General features: G+C 45.9%; 1 protein-coding gene across 2 annotated transcripts in view; it reads left to right on the forward strand.

Annotated features, from left to right (window-relative positions):
- Window positions 1–22753, forward strand: part of CTBP1 (C-terminal binding protein 1) — a 1451962-nt gene that overhangs the window by 322699 nt on the left and 1106510 nt on the right. For both annotated transcript variants that reach the window (XM_069204084.1, XM_069204092.1), the window contains one exon: window positions 840–989. In XM_069204084.1, coding sequence (XP_069060185.1) covers window positions 941–989 — 49 coding nt within the window. In that variant the 5' untranslated portion in view covers window positions 840–940. The remainder of the gene's footprint in view (window positions 1–839; window positions 990–22753) is intronic.

Genomic DNA, 22753 nt, shown 5'->3' on the forward strand with positions numbered 1-22753 from the left:
TCCAGAGTGCTACATGTATTAAGAGAAATCTCTGGAGTCTCATGCAGGATAAAGTAGTTAGTGATCTCAGTTTTCAACAGAGACATTTAATTGTCTAATATAGTGTACTATATGTTTATTTGCCCACAGATAGTCAGTTCCATTTATCAAGCATCTGATTGACTTGCAGGATTATGCTCCATTTGAATAGAAGTCGAGAGGGGATTTTTATTCAACACTGGAGATTTGGTTTGTACTTACTTATTAGCATAAACTTGGACCGTTGTTAGCATTTCAGCAGATTTTGGTGTAGGGATACCATTTTGGGCTACTATTGCAGCAACACAATATGATAAGTTAACTCCCCAGAAATAGGAGTAACCAAAAAGACCCAGAAATACCAAGACCTTTACCATGTGATTTTCCAAAATTCTGGTGAGAACACCTCTGCTATTTTCCACCTGCCATGGTGGGAGGGATCAGGGCAGGCTTCATACTGCACCGGGAAGCCTTTTCTGCTTGCCCTATCTGCTGCGGGGGGTAGCTGCCCGCAGCCCAAAGTCAGGTCTAGTGGCTAAGCCCTGACGAACTGCCCTGGAATTTATGGACACAATAATTTCTGCCCCAGCGGCATTAGGAATTGCGAGTGGCATAATTCTACCTGGAGTTATTGTGCCGAGGGACGTTCCATCACTCGTAAAGAGGGCCATAGTCTAAAATATTTTAAAGCAAGCGAGGCATTCTTGGATAGACATTGCTGGGTGAATGGGATTATTATATGTGTGTCCCCGTGTATCAGCAATTTTCTTAAGTGTGAAGCACTATTGGACATTTGGTTTGATCCTCTTCTTTGTTTTTAGGTGAAACGTGAAAAACACAACGGTGGGTTCTGGCACATCCCTGAGTGCTTCTGAAGCAGGTGTTAGAGGAAAGCTTCTGAACGCTCACTTCCTTATCTCTGATGGACAAACACAAAGTCAAGAGGCAGCGTCTGGATCGGATATTTGAAGGTTAGGCATTGACCTACTGTGGGAAAAGAAAACAATAATTATGTGCAGGTTATTTATTTTTTAAACAGTGTTCTTTCACTTTGCAAAGTGGACTATTAATCACATTATGCCCTGAGCTGCAGATGTAAGTTGATAGTTTTAGTATTTACATCAATTCAAAGAATTACATGCCTATATTTATAATGATCAATATGTATTTTGAAATACGTAAATTATAGGCAGAAGCAAAGAGTGCAAAGTAGTATTTAGACCCTTTGGATTTAGGACTCATAAGAGAGGAAGCCCTCCTCTTCCACAAGAAAGTAAGAGTATAATAATGTCTGTGCATCTGCATGCTTGGTTTATGCCTTGCTGTTCTTTCATGGGCACTCTGCTGCTAGGTGTACCCAATTCACAGACTTGCCAAAAGAGAGGCTGTAAGACATTAATTACACGGGGAGTGATATCCCATGTACCCTTTAGTTTAACCACATTTTACTCCTATTTTATTAATATTGCTATTTAGGCTTCTGGTGACATGGAACACGAGTGAGAGGTACATGGCACCAGTACCCCTGGTTGGCAAAATGGAATGATATTACATAGTTAGGTGTTAAGTTCCTAAAGAGGTTCCTTGATGAAATATGGGTTTATAGTACTGTTTGTGCAATTAAAACACCTAAATATGACTTGTCTGTCTGTCTGTCACAGCAGTGTTTGTATTGTGTTGTCATGGTCCAGCAGCACTTCCCATTGGAAAAGCAGTTTTTGATTTGCTTATAAGTTTTGACTAAATTGTCAGATTTACACAAATAATTCTGCAAAATCTGTCCATAGGAAAAAATGGTAAGCAGGGAGTGAAAAAATATATAATTTGCCATTTCAGGTCCTATAAGAAATTTTGCCGAAGGATAGAGCAAAAACTGCTGAACTGATTTACACCAGACTTGGCATGTGTGAAAGGTATTTCACTCAGGTATCTTAGGAACTTTGAATCAACACAATATCATGTACAGTTTTGGCAAAAATGGCAATAAGCTATTTTAAAATTGGACACAGTGCAAAATTCGACAGTTCCTGGGGGAGGTAAGTATTTGTTAGTTTTTCAGGTAAGTAAAGCACTTACAGGGTTCAAAGTTGGGTCCAAGGTAGCCCACCGTTGGGGGTTCAGGGCAACCCCAAAGTTACCACACCAGCAGCTCAGGGCCGGTCAGGTGCAGAGGTCCAAGTGGTGCCCAAAACGCATAGGCTTCAATGGAGAAGGGGGTGCCCCAGTTCCAATCTGCCAGCAGGTAAGTACCCGCGACTTTGGAGGGCAGACCAGGGGGGTTTTGTAGGGCATCGGGGGGGACACAAGTCAGCACAAAATGTACACCCTCAGCGGCACAGGGGCGGCTGGGTGCAGAGTGCAAACAGACGTTGGGTTTGCAATAGGTTTCAATGGGAGATCCAGGGGTCTCTTCAGCGATGCAGGCAGGCAAGGAGGGGGCTCCTCGGGGTAGCCACCACCTGGGCAAGGGAGAGGGCCACCTGGGGGTCGCTCCTGCACTGGAGGTCGGATCCTTCAGGTCCTGGGGGCTGCGGGTGCAGTGTGTTTTCCAGGCGTCGGGTTCTTTGAAGCAGGCAGTCGCGGTCAGGGGGAGCCTCTGGATTCCCTCTGCAGGCGTCACTGTGGGGAGTCAGGGGGGTCAACTCTGGCTACTCATGGGCTCGCAGTCGCCAGGGAGTCCTCCCTGTAGCGTTGGTTCTCCGCAGGTCGAGCCAGGGGCGTCGGGTGCAGGGTGGAAAGTCTCACGCTTCTGGCGGGAAACGTGTGGTCTTTAAAAGTTGCTTCTTTGTTGCAAAGTTGCAGTCTTTGTGGAACAGAGCCGCTGTCCTCTGGAGTTCTTGGTCCTTTTAGATGCAGGGTAGTCCTCTGAGGCTTCAGAGGTCGCTGGACCCTGGGGGACGCGTCGCTGTTGCAGTTTTTCTCGAAGGGGGGACCAAAGCAGTTAATGTCTCCGTCTTCTCTGCAGGGCTTCAGGTCAGCAGTCCTTCTTCGTCTTCAGGTTGCAGGAATCAATCTTGCTTGGTTCTGGGGGCCCCTAAATACTCAATTTAGGGGTGTGTTTAGGCATGGGAGGTTAGTAGCCAATGGCTACTAGCCCTGAGGGTGGGTACACCCTCTTTGTGCCTCCTCCCTGAGGGGAGGGGGGCACATCCCTAATCCTATTGGGGGAATCCTCCATCTGCAAGATGGAGGATTTCTAAAAGTCAGAGTCACCTCAGCCCAGGACACCTTAGGGGTTGTCCTGAATGGCTAGTGACTCCTCCTTGTTTTTCTCATTATCTCCTCTGACCTTGCCACCAAAAGTGGGGCCGTGGCTGGAGGGGGCGGGCATCTCCACTAGCTGGGATGCCCTGAGGCGCTGTAACAAAGGGGTGAGCCTTTGAGGCTCACCGCCAGGTGTTACAGTTCCTGCAGGGGGAGGTGAGAAGCACCTCCACCCAGTACAGGCTTTGTTCCTGGCCCCAGAGTGACAAAGGCACTCTCCCCATGTGGCCAGCAACATGTCTGGTGTGTGGCAGGCTGGTAAAACTAGTCAGCCCACAATAGAAGTCGGGTATGTTTTCAGGGGGCATCTCTAAGATGCCCTCTGGGTGTATTTCACAATAAAATGTACACTGGCATCAGTGTGCATTTATTGTGCTGAGAAGTTTGATACCAAACTTCACAGTTTTCAGTGTAGCCATTATGGTGCTGTGGAGTTCGTGTTTGACAGACTCCCAGACCATATACTCTTATGGCTACCGTGCACTTACAATGTCTAAGGTTTTGCTTAGACACTGTAGGGGCATAGTGCTCATGCACCTATGCCTTCACCTATGGTATAGTGCACCCTGCCTTAGGGCTGTAAGGCCTGCTAGAGGGGTGACTTATCTATGCCATGGGCAGTGTGAGGTTGGCATGGCACCCTGAGGGGAGTGCCATGTCGACTTAGTCATTTTCTTCCCACCAGCACACACAAGCTGGCAAGCAGTGTGTCTGTGCTGAGTGAGGGGCCCCCAGGGTAGCATAAGACATGCTGCAGCCCTTAGAGACCTTTCCTTGCATCAGGGTCCTTGGTACCAGGGGTACCAGTTACAAGGGACTTACCTGGATGCCAGGGTGTGCCAATTGTGGAGACAAAGGTACAGGTTAGGGAAAGAACACTGGTGCTGGGGCCTGGTTAGCAGGCATCAGCACACTTTCAAATCATAACTTGGCATCAGCAAAGGCAAAAAGTCAGGGGGTAACCATGCCAAAGAGGCATTTCCTTACAGCGTGGAAGTCAAACTTTACTCATACAGAGTGATTTTTTTCATTCAGTGAAACTCCATTAAGTAGTTTTTGAGATATTCACAATCAAGGAAGGTGCTTGGCTGGATTTCAACAGTTAACTCTTTTGTATGTTTTGTCAGTTGAAAAGCCATTTGTTAATTTGCTTTTAACTTTGACACCATTTGACAAATATGCCTGAAATTTGACAGACACTAAGGGCCTCATTATGAACATGGCGGTCCAGATAGCCATGGCGGTGGCGGAAATCACCGCCACCGTCATGGTGGTCTGGACCGCCATATTATAAACAAAGGAAGACCGCCACAGACGGCCCTCCGCCACCGCCAGGCTACAGCTGACAGGCAGCCTGACAATGGCAGATTTCTCTATCCGACAGGGTGAGGCTGCAAACAGCGCTGCCCTCCGGACAAAGAACCCTTGTTGCTCCAGCCTTTACCTCGAGGTTTTGCCCACCAGGGAAAGGCTGGCGGACGGGGTGCTCCGGGGCCCCCGTGCACAGCCCCGTCGCGCAGGTCACTGCCTGATTTTGGGGCAGTGATATGCACGACAGGTGCTGCTGCACCCGCCGCACTGGGGCATCGACGACGGCTCCATGTGGTCCTGGCACAGCATTTGGCTGGGCCAGTTGGCGGAAACACTGTTTCCGCCTGCCGGCCCAGTGGAATGTATATTATAGGGCCAGTGGGGTCTTCTACGGGCTGGCGGTCTGTGTTTAGACCGCCAGCATGAGCACGACAGGGAATCCCGCCGTGTTCATAATGACCCCCTTAATGCCTTCATAATACTACTGGTATTTTAGAAGTTGTGCATATCCATAAAGAGGGGCCCGGTTAAAACAGACGAGAGTGCTAAAAGTGTTCATTTGCTAAGGTTTGGCATTGTTGACAAATTTGTACTAAATTTAGCAGAAGCTTTTGATGATTAGTCTTCTATAGGTATATCAAGCTGTCGGACAATTAATAAAGGGGGCTGGCATGGTTGAAGGGAGAGGGTGACTAAAAGTGTAATTTGCTTAAGTCAGTGTCACTGCTGGATCAATCTTTGTCAGTCTATAGCAAATTGGTAGCAAGTGACACTTAGGGCCTCATTTGGAGTTTGGCAGTTGGACCCCTCCAATGCTGGGAGTCTGACTGCCAGATTACGATCCTGACTGCCAGGAGACCGTCACCTCCGCTGGGATCAGGGATCCCGATGGGTTGGTGGCAGTCAAAGTTGAGTTCGGCACCGCCATGCAGATCATGACTTTCCTTTCCACCAGCCTTTTCAGGGCGGGGTCCCTGCCATGAAAAGGCTGATGGAAAGGCAGCATTGTGAGCTACGGAGGGCTGCACTGCCCACGACCATGCTGTGCGTAGTGCAGGGGGCCCCCTCTCAGCAGCACACTCGGAATGCGCACTGTCTGCTATGACAAACAGTGTGCATTCTGAGGGAGCTGTGTGCGAAGGCATTGGCATCAGCTCCCTGAGGGAGCCAAGACCAATGCTGCCACACTGTTTCCACTGGATTGACTAGCGGAAATGTTTTAATACGTTTCTGACAGTCAGCCTGGTGGAAACATCATAATACACTGGTGGTGAGGCAGACACCTTGATTCAACCGCCCAACTCCTAATCAGGCCCTCAGTGTACTTATATTAGGTTTCCTGAAGATCCAAAGGGGTGTGACAAAGGAAAGGTTTGAAAGGGCAAAAATCATTTGATTTAGTAATAACTTTGACACCATTAATGGATCTTCAAAAATTTGGCAGGAAATTGGCTTGTTTCTCCTTTCAGTATTTTTTAACGTTGTGGATTTCCACAAAGGGGGAGCCGCCTGCCAGAGTAGGAATGAGGGCCTATGTGACAAACCATCAAGGGGACATGGAGCTACATACAGCATTGTATGATGAATCTGTACCAAGCATGGCAAACAAATGGCAAGTTACATCCAGTGCTGGTACTTTAGGTTTTGTGCCAATCCAGTGTAGAGGCAGTCAAAACAAGTTTGGCTTTTGCACTCTCTGATTGATCTCATATCAAATGTGACTGACTTTTGGTTTTCTCAATTTCATGCGGGCCCATCAAAAAGGTGGGGAGTGATTTCAGGCGGGGTGTGGAAGAAGTGTTTACATGCTAATAAATTTGGCACTGTTTATTAAATCTGCACAGAGTTCGACAGACGTTTAGCAGGCTTTAGCTTATTGTATACTATAGTTAGTTTTGAGCAGATTTGCAGACAAGAGAGCACTTAGCGTTTCAGTCACTATTGACTTTGGCTCTGTTCAGTTTATCTGCATGAAATTTAGCAGCTAGCAAATGAAGCCCGGTGCAATGACAGGCAAACGCTCCAACCAACCTTTCCTGCACACAGCTGAAGACTGTTGGGTACAGGGCCTGGTTGAAGGCTGTGCACAGCACAAAATGTATACATGGTAGGCCATGTACAGGACAGTTGGGCACAGGGCCTAGACCTGTAGCCAACTCACGATGCGCACAACAATAGGCTGTGTGCAGTCTGGGGTAGGCGGCTATGGAGGGCTGGGAGCACTAGGTTGAAAATTTAAGTAAACCATAAAACAACTAATGAAATTCACTGGAAAGAAAAACAGTTTAAAAGTTATGGTTCTATCTCAAACTCGTCAAACAACTGAAATTCTCCAATTAAAGCTATCAAACCACACATCATGCTCCTGAACTTGCACCACCTGCCATACTCAAAACATCAATTGGCAAAGGTACAGAAACAAACAAAAGAGAGAAAAACGTGGCATCATGCTAGATGGCACAAATTACAGCCTAACTTGTGTGCGCTGCTAACCATAACTAATATATATATATATATATATATATATATATATAATGCTATTTATGTTTCTGTGTATGTGAGACACTGTATGGTGTATGGATGTACAAATACTGATATATAAATGTGACAGAGAAGATTACAATGACTTTATGATAATAAGTCTTTATTACGCTGAATACTCTATACCTAGATACATCCTTATCCAGTCATCACCAAAATTATCTGAATCGCACTGAGATATGAAATAAGTAGCACTTATAAAGTAGAGTCCCCAGACAAATGTCATTGGTCAACATGTTCATAAATCTGTACTATTTTTCAACAAATATGTCTTTAGTTTAAGTAGTCTATGATTTTAATTACTCTCAATGCTGAGATAGTGTTTGATAATATAACATTTTAAAATTGATGTTCTGTATAAAATGTTTTAGGAATGTACTTAACCACTGCAGTACATACATTTGAAAGCTATTATCCATGGTAATAGAAAATCAACCTGATAACCCTAGGATGTGCCACCCCACAGGAATATACTTTTTATTTAATTTTATTAGTCTTTCCCCGAAATTTCAAGTTGCTATCCTGTTGGACAAGTAGGTTGGCAAAGGTAGCACAATAGTACAGCTCTGTGTGGGAGACCTATTGCTTTACACTATCCATCCAAACTTTAACCAGCCCATTATTCATTTAGTTGTCAAAGTATTTTCAATCCTGACAGCAAAAACAGTTACTCTAGTGTAGACCTTCCCTGCAAGTGACGAGTAGTTTTTGCACCATTGAAATGGCATATTAATTGGTTGCCAACGTTAAGGGCCTCATAAGGAGTGGTAGGACCGCCAAACTCGCAGGGAGGACACCACCACTATGGCGGTGGCGTCCTCCCCTGCTCTATTACAGTGTTCCCGATGGTCTGACCGACAGGAACATTGCAATAGAGCGTTCCTGCCAGTCAAACTGGCAGGAACAGTGCTACGAGATAGCACTTGGCTCCCTTAAAGGAGCTGAGTGCTATCTCGTAGCACAGATGGGGCAGGCAGTGCGCATTCCAGTGGTGCTGGGCAAGAATGCCCCTACACTGCCCATGTCATGGCCAGTGCAGAGATTCCTCTCTGGCCCTCTACAGCTGGCAGCTTTTTTATGATGGGGAAACCGCTATGAAAAGGCTGCCAGAGAACAATGTTATAATCAGCCAGGCGGCGTGAGTTTAGTTGACTTACAACCAAGACCACCGTCACCCCATCGAGATCTGTGATCCTGGTGGGGTCGGCAGTCTTTAGGCGGGTCCACCTGCCTAACTTGTAATGTGGTGGTCGGACCACCACAGCCGCGGCAGTCCGACCACCGCCGCGAGGCTGACGATGGGGATTGCGGAGGGCAGTCTCTCTGGGAACCCAGCAGCATAGCTAAGGGGTCAGGGTGTCCCTACCCTGGCCCCTTTTCTTTTTTTTACTGTTTTTTCTGGGACTCGGTTGAAGCTGAGTCCCAACACAGCCTTCTTGTTGAAGTGTTGGTAGCCAATCAGAACTCAGCACGAGATTGGGAGGGTTCGCGAAGCCTTTGCGTCCCTATACATACAAATTTAGATTGTTTTTAATTTCTCAAAATCTACTGAAAGGATTTACACCAAATAGTAAATAGGTCGCTTCTTGCCCAAGAGCTACCTTTCTATCAAATTTGGTGTAATTCCGTCCAGTGGTTTGGGTGCTATTCCTGTTAAAAAACCCTATGGAAAATGCATGTGGAAAAAACTTTACAGACTGACGCTGAAACGGGCATCATATTTTTTGGGAGAAGTTTGTGAAGTTTCCTCAAACAGTGCCAAAGTAATTAGAAAAACACTTTTTCTATGGAAACTAGGTTATATATATATATATATATGCTCCACTACAGAGCCAGGGGCACTCATGGATTCCACTTCCTCACCCCAGCATGACGTGTTTCGGCGAATGCCTTCTTCAGATGCCGGTAATTACAGGACACACGCCCACTAGTGTTTAAATACGTTTTTACTCCTCCTTCAGTTCATTAATGATTACAAACAGACTCCATTTCCCATAATGCACCAAGCTGGATATGCTACCACTCTGATTTTTCTTAATTGTTTTTACACAGTCCCAATCATATTTTCTCTCAGTGGATTGTAATACCAAGAACATTTTGGTTTTGGGCACTTAGCTGTACTGTAGTGGCAAATGCATTCCCAGCCTCCATCTCTCTCTTATATATATAAAGATATCACTTTTATATATGTGTGTGGTTTCCCTGGATGCCGATCGTGGCCCCCCAGGGAAAGCACATATGTATTCAAAAAAGTGGTCTCTCTCTATATACATATGTATAGAGAGAGATTTCTCTCCCTCTATATAGATAGAGTCTCAGTCTCTCTCTCTCTCTCTCTCTCTCTCTCTCTATATATATATATATATATATATATATATATATATGAGTGTGTGTGTGTATATAGATCTAGTTTTTTTTTTAATGAATGTGTGGTTTCCCTGGGGGCTGATCGTGGCCCCCAGGGAACCCACACATCTATAAACAAATTTAGCCACCACAGGGGGTCAGCCCTCCTCATGGTTGACACCCCTGTCAATTTCTTTTTTTTAAACTTTTAATCACTGGCGGGAGAAACCAACATATTTTTAAAAAATAATGTCCCCCTGATGCGCTGACATAACACATGGGCAGGAGGGGGTCAGGAAGAGACTCAGAAGCTGTTCTGCATCTCCCCCAGGGTTGAAAAAAATTACTCCGGAGTATTTTTCAAAGCCCTTCATGGTGTTTGCCAGTGGCTGTCAGATGCACCAGGAAGTGTGTGCGTGTAACAACCATTGGTCGCGCTTCTGCAGCAACATCGCAACCGCTGTTAGGATCGTTCCTGTCCTTCGATTCCTGCATTTCCTCCTTTTCTTTCCTTGTGCTGCCTCTCGGTCGTTTGGTTATGTTTGCCCATCTCTTTTGGAACCTGCGAAGACAAAGGGGTACAAGAGGGTTTACCAACATCTGATTGCTCTTGTAAGTTATAAGGTGCAAGAATACAATACTTTGTTGGATATATACTGAACTCTTATGAATGAAGATTATTTACTCTGAGAAAGAAGGAAAAGACTGTTATTTTATGATTACACAACTAAAGCACAGTGATTGAGATTTAAAGACTATTTCTGAATCTCCTCTGGTGATTCATGTGATGTTACACAATCTCTACACTTATAGAAATTTTTGCGAGACATTGAAGGAATGATTTAATTCCGTTTGTATCTGGTCTTACCAAGACAAGTATCTCTTTATTTTTTAGGTAATTTTGGGTACTATAGTGATATCCTAGTTAGCTGATTTTTTTTAGATACTTAGTTTACCTATATTCTGTATTGTATTATTCTCTTAGGATTTACACTGCATAATCAGGGTTCCAGCAGCTAGATTCTAGTAGAAAAGTGGAAGGTATTAGGTGAGAACATACATAACATACATTTACAAATTCAAGCTCCATGCATGGTTATGTATATGCCTTAGAAGGGCAGGTCCTGAAAACATCTTCTGTTCTATTAAGACACATGACAGTACTAGAACACCGAAGAAATCTGAAGTGCTGAGAAGATGCAGTCACCCAAGGACGCCATCTTTTGTTTTTCTCCACTTCCACTTTCTTCTGGGTGCTGTTCTCACCTGGAGTTATATTTACTTTTCAGGTTGTTGTAGGGCTATGGTGGTGCTGGTTGTGTCCAAACATTGCAGATGCTGTGTTTCCTGTTTATGACTCCTTAGTAAGAAACATCCCCATCTGTCCCTGACTCAGTTGACTTTCCTGTGAATGGTAGATGAAGGACACAAAAATATTAGTTTGGGTATCTGTGTATGTCGTATCATGCTTATTGTTTTTGGGGAGTACAATATAGATATCAGAAGTGCTCTAAGACCCTTTGATGTTGAACTACCCTGATAAACCAATAGGAAGAATGAATGCATGACATCATAAATAAGCAGGGTTTACATTCTGCCATTTGCACATTGTTCTTTGATAATTCTGCCTCCGATCCTGATGTCTTAATGAGCCCATCTAATCATTTTATTACAGCCACTGATTAGTTATTGTCTTACTCAATAGCATCTCTAATGTAATAGCTACTAGGTTTTCAGCAATAAGGTTCTTTAAATTTAAAATATACAATTTCTCTTTTGGAGAACGAGTTGTTTTCAAACACTAATGTCTCTTTGTATGCTGGCTTAAGAGACATGATTGGCAGGAAACCCTTTCCGTTGATACAGCTGATTAAATTTTCCTTGCTACTCTTGTTCATCGCGCACACCATTTCCAGGTATGTGAGTGATGCTGTTATGGCTGTGGAGATGACACATGCTTGGATACTATACAACCACCAGCCGAGGTTGCAGATGAGCCAGAATATGAGGTGAAAGTAAGTTTGGATTCAAAGACAGTGAGAGTATTTTTTTCGATCTCATTGATTGGAAAGGTTATAATCCAGAGAGTAGATCCTCTGGTGATTCATGTGATGTTACACAGTCTCTACACTTATAGATATTTTTGCGAGACATTGAAGGAATGATTTAATTCCGTTTGTATCTGGTCTTACCAAGACAAGTATCTCTTTATTTTTTAGGTAATTTTGGGTACTATAGTGATATCATAGTTAGCTGATTTTTTAGAGATACTCAGTTTACCTATATTCTGTATTGTATTATTCTCTTAGGATTTACACTGCATAATCAGGGTTCCAGCTGCTAGATTCTAGTAGTAAAGTGGGAGGTATTAAGTGAGAACATACATAACATACATTTACAAATTCAAGCTCCAGGCATGGTTATGTATATGCCTTAGAAGGGCAGGTCCTGAAAACATCTTCTGTTCTATTAAGACACATGACAATACTAGAACACCGAAGAAATCTGTAGTGCTGAGAAGATGCAGTCACCCAAGGACGCCATCTTTTGTTTTTCTCCACTTCCACTTTCTTCTGGGTGCTGTTCACCCCTGGAGTTATATTTACTTTTCAGGTGGTTGTAGGGCTCTGGTGGTGCTGCTTGTGTCCAAACATTGCAGATGCTGTGTTTCCTGTTTATGATTCCTTAGTAAGAAACATCCCCATCTGTCCCTGACTGAAGCTGCTCCTGGATCACTTCCTTGAAGTTCGAGTTGGAGAAAGTAGGATCAGAGTTTGAGGAGGAAAACAAATAAAAACTGTTATCTTATCTGTTGAAAGCAACTTTTAAGGGATAGGTAGGATAGAGAATACATTCAAACAGAGATACTATTTATGTAAATGAAGAAATAATACCAGTGAAAGTGATTAACAATGTTTTATGTAATGAATGGGCCTTCATACATAATTTACCAGCTACCGCTAACTAGTCGAATCTTTGGTATGGGTGTGTGTTGACTTGGATTTTTTTACTTGTGTACTGATTTTTTAATACATTTTGCAGATTGATTAGGTTTTTGATACTGTGTTAGCAAATTTGATATGTTGCCAAAGTAAAGACAAGTGTGTACTTGAAGTAAAACAGCTGGATCCACATATGAGTGCACATAGCATAGCCCTTTTATTTTAAATATAATATACCAAGCTCTAGTCCTGTAGCCTTTCCAGACAAATCAATGAAGAAAGGACTTTTCCCCCTACCTTTTAATACCAAAATAAAAACGCAAGAAGCATGCATCCAAAACGAACAGAAAAACAGACAGGATTTTCACCTCAGAGGTGACAGATAAGGCAGTCACTTTTTACTTACCAAGACTTATCACAAAATGATATAGACTAAAACCAATGGATATAGTTTGAGCGATTGTAAAATTGTAATTAAAATCACAATTAAAGAAGAAAATGCCTTCAAAGAGAACATAGGCCTTTAAAAGGGGAACTATTCCAATATCTCTGAATGGTCCCTTCTGACCCAATAGAAATTAGAAGTCATTATTTTGTTGAGTAAATCTATAAAATGATCATAAAATTGGGCTGTAATGTTTCACAGCTTTAGGACAAAACACTGTGCATATGCCTTTAGACTAAGACACCTCTCTGAGGTTAAAACTGAGACACATTGCAGTAAAAGAAGCAAGTAAAAGAAGCAAGAACGTGTAAGAATATGATGCTCACAGGGGCTTTCTCCCATAATGCCTCTTAAAATTTCTGGCGAGCACTCTGGAGTCAGCAAACAGACCAGGACAGAAGGAAAGAATACTACTTGCTTGATAGAAAAAATCCCATCTGCCTGGCAAAGGACTATGGTGGTGATTCCAAAGTAGCCGCCCGCCAGGCCGGAACCACCAAGCGGCCGCCATGCGGCCAAAACAACGCTGCCCCCATTACAACATTCCAGCTGGGCCGGCGGGAATGAGGCCGCAACACAGGAGCCGGCTCCTAATGGAGCCGGCGGTGTTGCGGCCATGCGACGGGTGCAGTTGCACCCGTCGCGCTTTTCACTGTCTGCCATACAGACAGTGAAAAGCAGGCCGGGGCCCTGTTAGGGGGCTCCTGCACTGCCCATGCCAGTGGCATGGGCAGTGCAGGGGCCCCAAGGGGCCCCAGGACACCCCTTACCGCCAGCCTCTTCCTGGCGGTGTAAACCGCCAGAAACAGGCTGGCGGTAAGGGGGGTCATAATCCCCAGCATCGCTGCCCTGGCGGATTATCACTGCCGGGGGGAAATCGGCGGGATACCGCCGACCCCGGCGGTGCGACCGCGGCTTTACCACTGCGGTCTGAATGGGACATGAAGCACCGCCAGCCTGTTGGCAGTGCTTCCGTCATTCTTGCCCTGGCGGTCTTGGACCGCCAGGGTCAGAATGACCCCCTATGTCTCCAGCGTTGCCATAAATCTTTGCCATGACTCTATGAAATAAAGGCTGCTGGAAGGGTTAAGCAAGGTGGCCTCTTGCACAACAACAATGTCAAAGCGGTCCAGGTGCCTACGGATGCTGCTTGTTGTTGGAACTCTTTTGAGACTAGACATTGTGGACGAGCTAGAGAATGCTGTGTATGCCTGAACAAAATAGCTAATCAGTTGTAAATTGACATTTGGCCGTGAACCTGCCTGGAAGTTTTGAGAGGACCTTTCTCAGCTTTATCTCAGACCTCCTCAAGACGACTGCTCTGAAAATTTGTAATATTAGGGAAAACTTTAAAGAATTCCTATAGAACAAGCTGTGATTTGTCAGCTGTGAGACATTAACTGCGAAGATCGGGGGGCGTGGCCAAGCAGCCAAGATGGCGCACGCTTGAGAACGTGGCTCCGGAGGGGCCTACAATTAATCCTTGAAAATAGCCCACTTTCGGGGACCATCGACTTGTAGAGTCGGTACCCGGGGGCACCAGGGGTCCAGAGGAACGAGGGGGAGTCTGATCCCGGAGCGTGGGGGGCCGGTTGGAGCCAGGGCCGCGGGGCTTGCGGGCGTGGTCGAGACCAGGGACTCGCGTACTGACGCGGTCCTGCTGGTGGCTCCGCCGCTTGCCAGAGGAGCACATTGAAGGGCGGACTCGTCCTGACTTGGCAGAGAACACGCTGCAGTGCATTGGATAAAGCGCCCATGTGCGTTGGGAGCGCGGTCCGCCGACGGTAACGGTGCGGGCCCGGCACCCATAACGAGGAAGTAACATCGGGGAATGAGGAACGAGGCGCGGAGCAGGCCTCCAGGGGACTTATAGACGACGTTGAAGGACGGTCTCCCCCCGGCCTGGCAGAAAATACGCTACAGCAAATATACTGCACTGTTAGCCCCCCAGTTGGTGGAGATGTACACGGAGGCATTGCAACGCGGAATGCTACCGGACTCACTTAGGGAGGCACTGGTGGTCCCTCTCCTCAAAACGAAGTCGAGAGAGGCCTCAGTAACGGACTTTCGACCTCTGTCGATGTTGAATAATGATTTTAAAATCCTCAGTAAAGCCTTAGCCAATAGACTCCTACGCCACATCACCGGGTTAGTGCATACCGATCAAAATGGCTTTGTCCCGAACCGCAGCACCTCTTTGAACTTGAGACGTTTGTTCGCTATCTTGCACATGCCCGAAGAAGAGAGGCCCAGGGCAGGAGTGCTGCTTGCAGTATATTTTGAGAAAGCTTTTGATTCGGTCAGATGGGACTATTTGAGAACAGTGATGCGGCAGATGGGAATGGGAGAAGGCTGGATAAAATGGGTGGACTTACTGTATATGTCCCCGTTGGCGAGGGTGAGGACGGGCAGAATGATATTGGATACTTACCCTATATACCGGGGGACGCGACAGGGGTGCCCGCTATCGCCGCTTCTATTTGCTCTGGCCATAGAACTACTGGTGGTTGCAATGCGAAGCAAAGGCTCTGGCAAGGGAGTAAAATGGGGTCAATCAGAACATATCAATTCACTATATGCTGATGATATACTCATATACCTCAATGATGGAGAGTCGGGCCTACCTTGGGCCTTGCAGATGCTGGACTATTTCGGTGCATTCTCAGGTCTATGCCTCAACAGAAGCAAGACATTCGTTTTTCCCCTAACACAAACTTATGGGCGACCCTCCTCCTGCCCTGGGGACATAGTTTGGGCTCCAAGCACTTTTAAGTATTTGGGTATACAGGTATACCATGAGACTGGGGATCTGAGGGATGGAAACATTGGAAGGGCACTCCGCTCCCTCAGGGCCTCAGTCGGTTTCTGGCGCTCATTAAAACTATCCATCATTGCCAGAATTTCTTTATCTAAAATGATCATGCTCCCCTGCCTCCTCTATTATTTTGCTAACCTACCATTATCGATTCCCTCAGCGTGGTTTCGAGAGTTAAATACTCTACTTAGGGAGCTTATCTGGGATGATGGCAGCAGACGTACAGCACTCCCGACCCTGTGTAGACCAACTTTAGCAGGAGGCCTGGGGGTTCCAGATTTTGAGGCCTACTACCTGTCATGCCAACTGCAATGGGTCGCCAGTTGGTTAGTTGGAAAGGGATACCTGGATAGATGGATTACAGTGGGAGGTAGAGGTACGGACTGAGTCATAGCACAATTGATTAATAAGAAGGTGGCACGCCAAATGGACAGTCTGATGATGAAAGTAGCCATTCTTTGCTGGAAGAGGTGTGCAAGACGAGTGGGCGTGGGATCCCCTTATTCTCCGGCCTTACCACTGACCGCCCTAATACTAGATCTAGGGGAGGATGGCTTGGTGGGTACAGGGCTCGGGATTTGGAAAAGGGCGGGAGTAGAGACGGTAGGTGACTTATTCCGGGATGGGGTGTTGAGGCCCTTTACTGATCTAGTGAATGATAGGGGAATCCATCCGGGACAATTCCTTCTGTACCAAAAGTTAACACATAATCTACGGGAACACTGGGAAACAGTGAATGCAGAGCCTGCCACCCATCAGATATTACACCTCCTCCTAACATTGGGGGATGATGCACACCGCATCACAAGACCGTATCAAGCCCAACAGGAAGGAGCCCTTGACCCAATGCAATCCTTACGGGAGAGATCTTTCGAAAATGAAATAACAGACTCAGAGTGGAGTAGAGTGCTAGCGTACCCAAAGGAAGTGTCGAGAAACACGAGACTGAGATATACTCAATATAATTACACGCACAGGACGTACCTCACCCCACACCGCTTATCCTTAATGTACGGGGGGTCCCCAGGGCATGCCCCAGGTGCAGTGACGTGAACGCAGACTTCAACCACATGGTGTGGAGCTGCCCGGACCTGCGTCAGGGCTGGGGCAGTGTGTTGGCGGACCTCTCTAGGCTGCTTGAAAGGGATTTGGCCCTATCTCCCAATGTGTGCCTATTGGGTCTTGGAACCGGACTCCCACGTGGGAAGGTGAGGGGTCGTTTTCTGAACCTTGCTCTGGTTTTATACCGGAGACTGATCACCTTGGGGTGGAAATCCCCCAGATGCCCATCACTGACGGAATGGAGACAGGAAGTAGAGAAGTGGGCCAGAGCAGAACTGCAGATACTGAAGAGAGAGGAGGAGCGTGGACTCCGCCAGACCCCCATCGCTCCAGAATGGGAGGAGATACTGACAAAGTGGGAAGTGATGCTGATACGGACACAACCACAGAGGGACTGACATAAAAATAAAAAATAAAGGCCCAAGATAGAAGTCGGCAGTGACACAACTCCTGGGGTAGGGAAGGATAAATCCAGGGTTTGGAACCTAGAAGACACTAGAAGGGAAACGAAGACAGACATGGAATGCACGGCCAAGGGCACAGAAATGACCGAGTGTGTTAGAGGGAACGGGCATTATTTGAGGGAGTCACCGTCTCGGGATTAAAATAGGGATGGGTAACATGAAAAGTGCCAACCCTGCTCCAGGGTAACAGAGAAGAGGCTGTCTTCAGACAATGGAACCACCTGCCCATACAAGCTCCATCGCACCATTAACCTGTTTAATTTTAGTTAAAGACTGTTTTAGATGTACAACAATCAGATCGATGGCATAGCTCTCATGTGGTGCTCAGGGAAATGTATGAGGCTTCAGAATTAGACCATAAACAATTCAAATTGATGTAAAGGTAAAAGAAAGTATGTGATATTTGACCAAAAGTATGTAACACCCTGAGCTGCACGGGAAACCTCAACTGCCACACCAAATCATTCTGTATTTGTATAACAGCAAATTGTTAATAAAAATATATTTTTTATAACAACAACAAAAAAACTGCGAAGATCAGGGCTACTCAAGCACTGCACAAACGTTTTCCAAGCTTGTTTAGCCCTGCATCTCCTTAGTTTACAGGTGATCTCACTTCATTGCCAGTTAGCCACGTAGGGTGATTAAGTCCTAGTCCTCCATAATTCATGAAAGCAGTGAACCAACAACCTGCATCCATCTCCATTTCGTTGGTCTTAGACGGTGTGTACGCAATGATCAACCAAACTCACTTGACGTACATTAGAGTTCGAGTTCCTGTTTGTTTGTATTCATTTACTTTGTTTTTTCAAAACTTTCTTATTCCTGCATTTAATTCTCTTCATTTTTGCTATTCACTTTTGTCAGTTTTAACTTAAATGGTTTGGGATTTTATCTTGTCTATTTTTTAAATGTGATTTTGTATTTTTAGTTCAGGCACACTTGCCAAGAAATGTTCTCTTGGGAGCTACTTCATCTTGTGTGTAGCAGTCAAGGGTATCAATGGAATTTTCCTCACAGACACTTGTTGACTTAACAGGAATTAGATTGTTTGACTGTTTGGGGACTAAGCTCAGTATTTGGAGAATTGTAGGGTAGTCAACATTTCACAATAAAAATTGTCAGAGGGTGCAGAGCGATTAAAAGTTTCAGTGAAAACTTTGGGCCTCATTTCGACCCTGGAGGCCGCAGTGGCGATCAGACCGACGCAATAGTGCAGTCCGACCGCCACATCAAGACCGTGCAGAGCCACCACAGTCAGACTGCGGTCCGACCGCCACATCATGACCGAAGCGGAGCCACCACGGTCAGACCGCTGCACCCGATGCACCGACACATTGCCGCTGGCTCAATTATGAGCTGGCGTCAATGTTGTGGTGTGTGTCCCGCTGGGCCGGTGGGTGGAAATACTGTTTCTGCCCATCAGCCCAGCAGGAGACTCGTAATGGGACCAGAGGGTGGAAAACCAGAGTGTGGTGGTTTTCCGGCCTCCGCCGCCCGCCAAACACATAAAGAGGCCCTTTGTGTCTGATCTAGCACTTTGTCAACAGACTGTTGTGTAGCCATTTTAGTTATAGCTTCATGCACGTTCTTTTAGCATACTAGGTCTGCCGTTGTGCACTTTAACCTAGATATATTTTATTCAGCTTTGTTTATTATTTTAACAATAGCCACTTTTCTGGTCTTATTTTGTTTCTCTCTATCTAGCTGTTTTTGCCTAAGCCAGCACTACGTTCTCAAACAAGAAATTCTTGCTCACTCTGTGCTTCGTTCAAGGCTGTAGTAAAATTGGTTGCCGGTTAACATGGTAAATGTTTTGTCTCTGGTATTCATGGAAAAACACACATCCTTACGTAGGGACATTTTCCCAGAACATCAGTTGTTTTATTATAAAAACACCTCCTTGTCCCTTACATGTTAGAGGGAGACTCCAGCCAGAGGACCACAATTGTATGCTGAATGTAGAACGCTTCGCTGCAGCTGCTTATGCAGACTTCAGGCCTTTGCTCAGGTATGAGGGATGATGTTTTCCCAGGGAACCTGAAGGGCAGAATTAGAGCTTAACATGCTGTGCTCTATTATAGCCTAGGTAGGAATTAGTCTATTGACTCTGGTGACAATATGGTGGCGTTATTTGTATGCTTCACTCTCCTTGTCACAATTCTAATCTTGTCGTGCTGTATTGTCCTGGTGTTAGAAATGGGGTCTTTGGTTGGCAGTCAGGTTACCCCCTGTTCAAGCAAGGACCCTCACTCTAGTCAGGGTAAAAGAGAATCTCCCTCAGCTAACCCCTGCTTACCCCCTTGGTAGCTTGGCAGAGCAGTAGGCTTAACTTCAGAGTGCTAGGTGTAAAGTATTTGTACCAACACACACAGGGGGTCATTTGCGGCCGCCCGGCGGTGCCCATTTGGACATCCCCGCTGGGCCGGCGGGCGGAAACCAAGTTTCCACCCGCCGGCCCATCGGGGATGTGGGCCGCAACATGGGAGCCGGCTTCAAATGGAGCCGGCGGTGTTGCGGCCGTGCAACGGGTGCAGTAGCACCCGTCACGCTTTTCACTGTCTGCATAGCAGACAGTGAAAAGCCGCATGGGGCCCTGTTAGGGGGCCCCTGCACTGCCCATGCCAGTAGCATGGGCAGTGCAGGGGCCCCCAGGGGCCCCACGACTCCCCTTACCGCCAGCCTCTTCCTGGCGGTGCAAACCGCCAGAAACAGGCTGGCGGCAGGGGAGTCATAATCCCCAGGGCACCGCTGCTTGCAGCGCTGCCCTGGCGGATTATCACTGCCGGGGCTAAGATGGCGGGAAACCCGTCGTTTTGGCCCTGGCGGTCATAATGACCACCACAGTAACTTAATGAAAACACTACAAAATGACAACACCAGTTTAGAAAAATAGGAGATATTTATCTAAACAAAACAAGACCAAAACGACAAAAACAAACATACAAAAGTCAAGTTATGAATTTTCAAAGATTAAGTTCGAAAATAGCGCTTAGAAACACAAAATGCTTCAATGAGGTGTTAACACGGCATCATGACGGAGTCGTTTAACAAGCCCACACCAGCGCCGCCGGACACGGAGTCGCGTAGACCCCCAAGTACAGTACCTTTGGTGAAGAGTGAAAGCAAGTCGATGCGCGAAGTCGGGGATCGCGGCGTCTGTGCGAAATGTTGAATCCGCGCACTTCGAGCGGGGTCGGTCACGACGTGTTGTGGTGATTTCCACGGAGTCGCGGACATCAGCGGGGCTGCAGCGGCGTTGGGCCTGCAAAGGTCGTCACGTTCAAGCAAAGATCACGGAGTCGGTTGCAGGTGGCGTCACCGGATTCAGCAGCGGCGTCGGTCCGAAGTCAATTTCCTTGGATTTCCACCAGCTTTCCTTTCAAGGGCCCAGGGACTGGATAGGGCACCACTTGTCAGAGCAGGAGTCTCTCCAGAGACTCCAGGTGCTGGCAGAGAGAAGTCTTTGCTGTCCCTGAGACTTCAAACAACAGGAGGCAAGCTCTAAATCAAGCCCTTGGAGATTTCTTCACAAGATGGAAGGCACACAAAGTCCAGTCTTTGCCCTGTTACTCTGGCAGAAGCAGCAACTGCAGGATAGCTCCACAAAGCACAGGCAGGGCAGCACTTCTCCTCAGCTCTTCTCCAGACAGAGGTTCCTCTTGATGTCCAGAAGTGATCTAAAGTCTGTGGTTTTGGGTGCCCTTCTTATACCCAATTTCTCGTTTGAAGTAGGCCTACTTCAAAGTAAAGTCTCTTTTGAATGTGAAATCCTGCCTTTCCCAGGCCAGGCCCCAGACACTCATGGCTCATCAGGAAATGCAGACTACACCCCATCTCCCTTTGTGTCACTGTCTAGTGTGAGGTGCAACCAGCCCAACTGTCAAACTTACCCAGACAGGGAATCCACAAACAGGCAGAGTCACAGAAACGGTATAAGCAAGAAAATGCTCACTTTCTAAAAGTGGCATTTTCAAACACACAATCTTAAAATCAACTTTACTAAAAAATGTATTTTTAAATTGTGAGCTCAGAGACCTCAAACTCCACATGTCCATCCGCTCCCAAAGGGAATCTACACTTTAATTAGATTTAAAGGTAGCCCCCATGTTAAGCTATGAGAGGGACAGGCCTTGCAACAGTGATAAACGAATTTAGCAATATTTCACTGTCAGGACATATAAAACACATTACTATATGTCCCATCTTAACCATACACTGCACCCTGCCCTTGGGGCTACCTCGGGCCTACCTTAGGGGTGCCTTAAGTGTAAGAAAAGACAAAGTTTAGGGCTGGCAAGTTGGTACACTCGCCAAGTAGAATTTACAGTTAAAAGTGCACACACAGACACTGCAATGGCAGGTCTGAGACATGATTACAGAGCTACTTATGTGGGTGGCACAACCAGTGCTGCAGGCCCACTAGTAGCACTTGATTTACAGGCCCTGGCACCTCTAGTGCACTTTACTAGGGACTTAGTGGTAAATCAAATATGCCAATCATGGATAAACCAATAACATACAATTTTACACAGAGAGCATATGCACTTTCACACTGGTTAGCAGTGGTAAAGTGCTCAGATTTCAAAAGCCAACAGCACCGGGTCAGAAAAAATTGGAGGCAGGAGGGAAAAAGATTGGGGATGACCCTGCATAAGCAAAAAAGTCCAACACCTGGTTATTGCAGTTCATGTTTAGCTATCTAAGATGTAGTTGCTTCATTAAAACCTTATTGAAACACATACTGCCTCTGTTTGTCATTGTGTATGTGAGACTAATGTAATTGAGAGAAACGGATGAGACCTAAGTGACCACGATTTCCCTGAGAAATCAATTATTCCATGCGCTCAGCTGCCCAATCATCCCTGCCCTTGGGTAGAGATGAGGCACTGCTAGTTCGCCGGAGCAAAACCCGGATTGGGGCGACAGGTGTCACCTGTAGTGGGTAAGACTCAGTCTCCCTCACCCCAGGCGATTCTGCCGCTCAAAATCCAGTAGTCTCATTAGAATAATGAGAGCCTACGCGGCAAGACTACCAGACACTTTCAATATTGTGTAACTGCCTCAAGACATGGAAAATAGTTCTAGCTGAGAACTGCCTTACCCCCTAATGTTTGTCCCTTTTTCAAATACATTTTAAAGCAAGAGCCTTCTAATGCCTGAGAACCTTAGTGTGTAGATAGGTGTGGGCTATCGTAATCAAAAGGGTAATATCTGTAATTCCCCTAACAAGAGCGAGTTCGTGCTATTTTTATTTGCGGCTGTCAGTGCTTAAAAGGAAGTTCATGAAACAGACATTCTTGGAAAAGGAGAATAGAGTGATAGCAGTTACTTGTACATTTTTATGTAATCTTGATACACCTAATTTTTGTTGGAGATGATGTTGGAGATGGTGTAAGTTTTAAGTTCTTTTTATCGTTGTGTTCATTTCAATTTTCTTTACTTAGCTTCATTGCAACCATAGAGAAATGTAATAGAAAAATTGACATGGCTAACATAGGTCAAGCGACAGAAGGCATTCTGCTCTGTCAATTAGTATGCTTCA

This window comes from Pleurodeles waltl, chromosome 1_2 (assembly GCF_031143425.1).
Source record: "Pleurodeles waltl isolate 20211129_DDA chromosome 1_2, aPleWal1.hap1.20221129, whole genome shotgun sequence".
In the NCBI taxonomy this organism is placed as follows: domain Eukaryota; kingdom Metazoa; phylum Chordata; class Amphibia; order Caudata; family Salamandridae; genus Pleurodeles; species Pleurodeles waltl.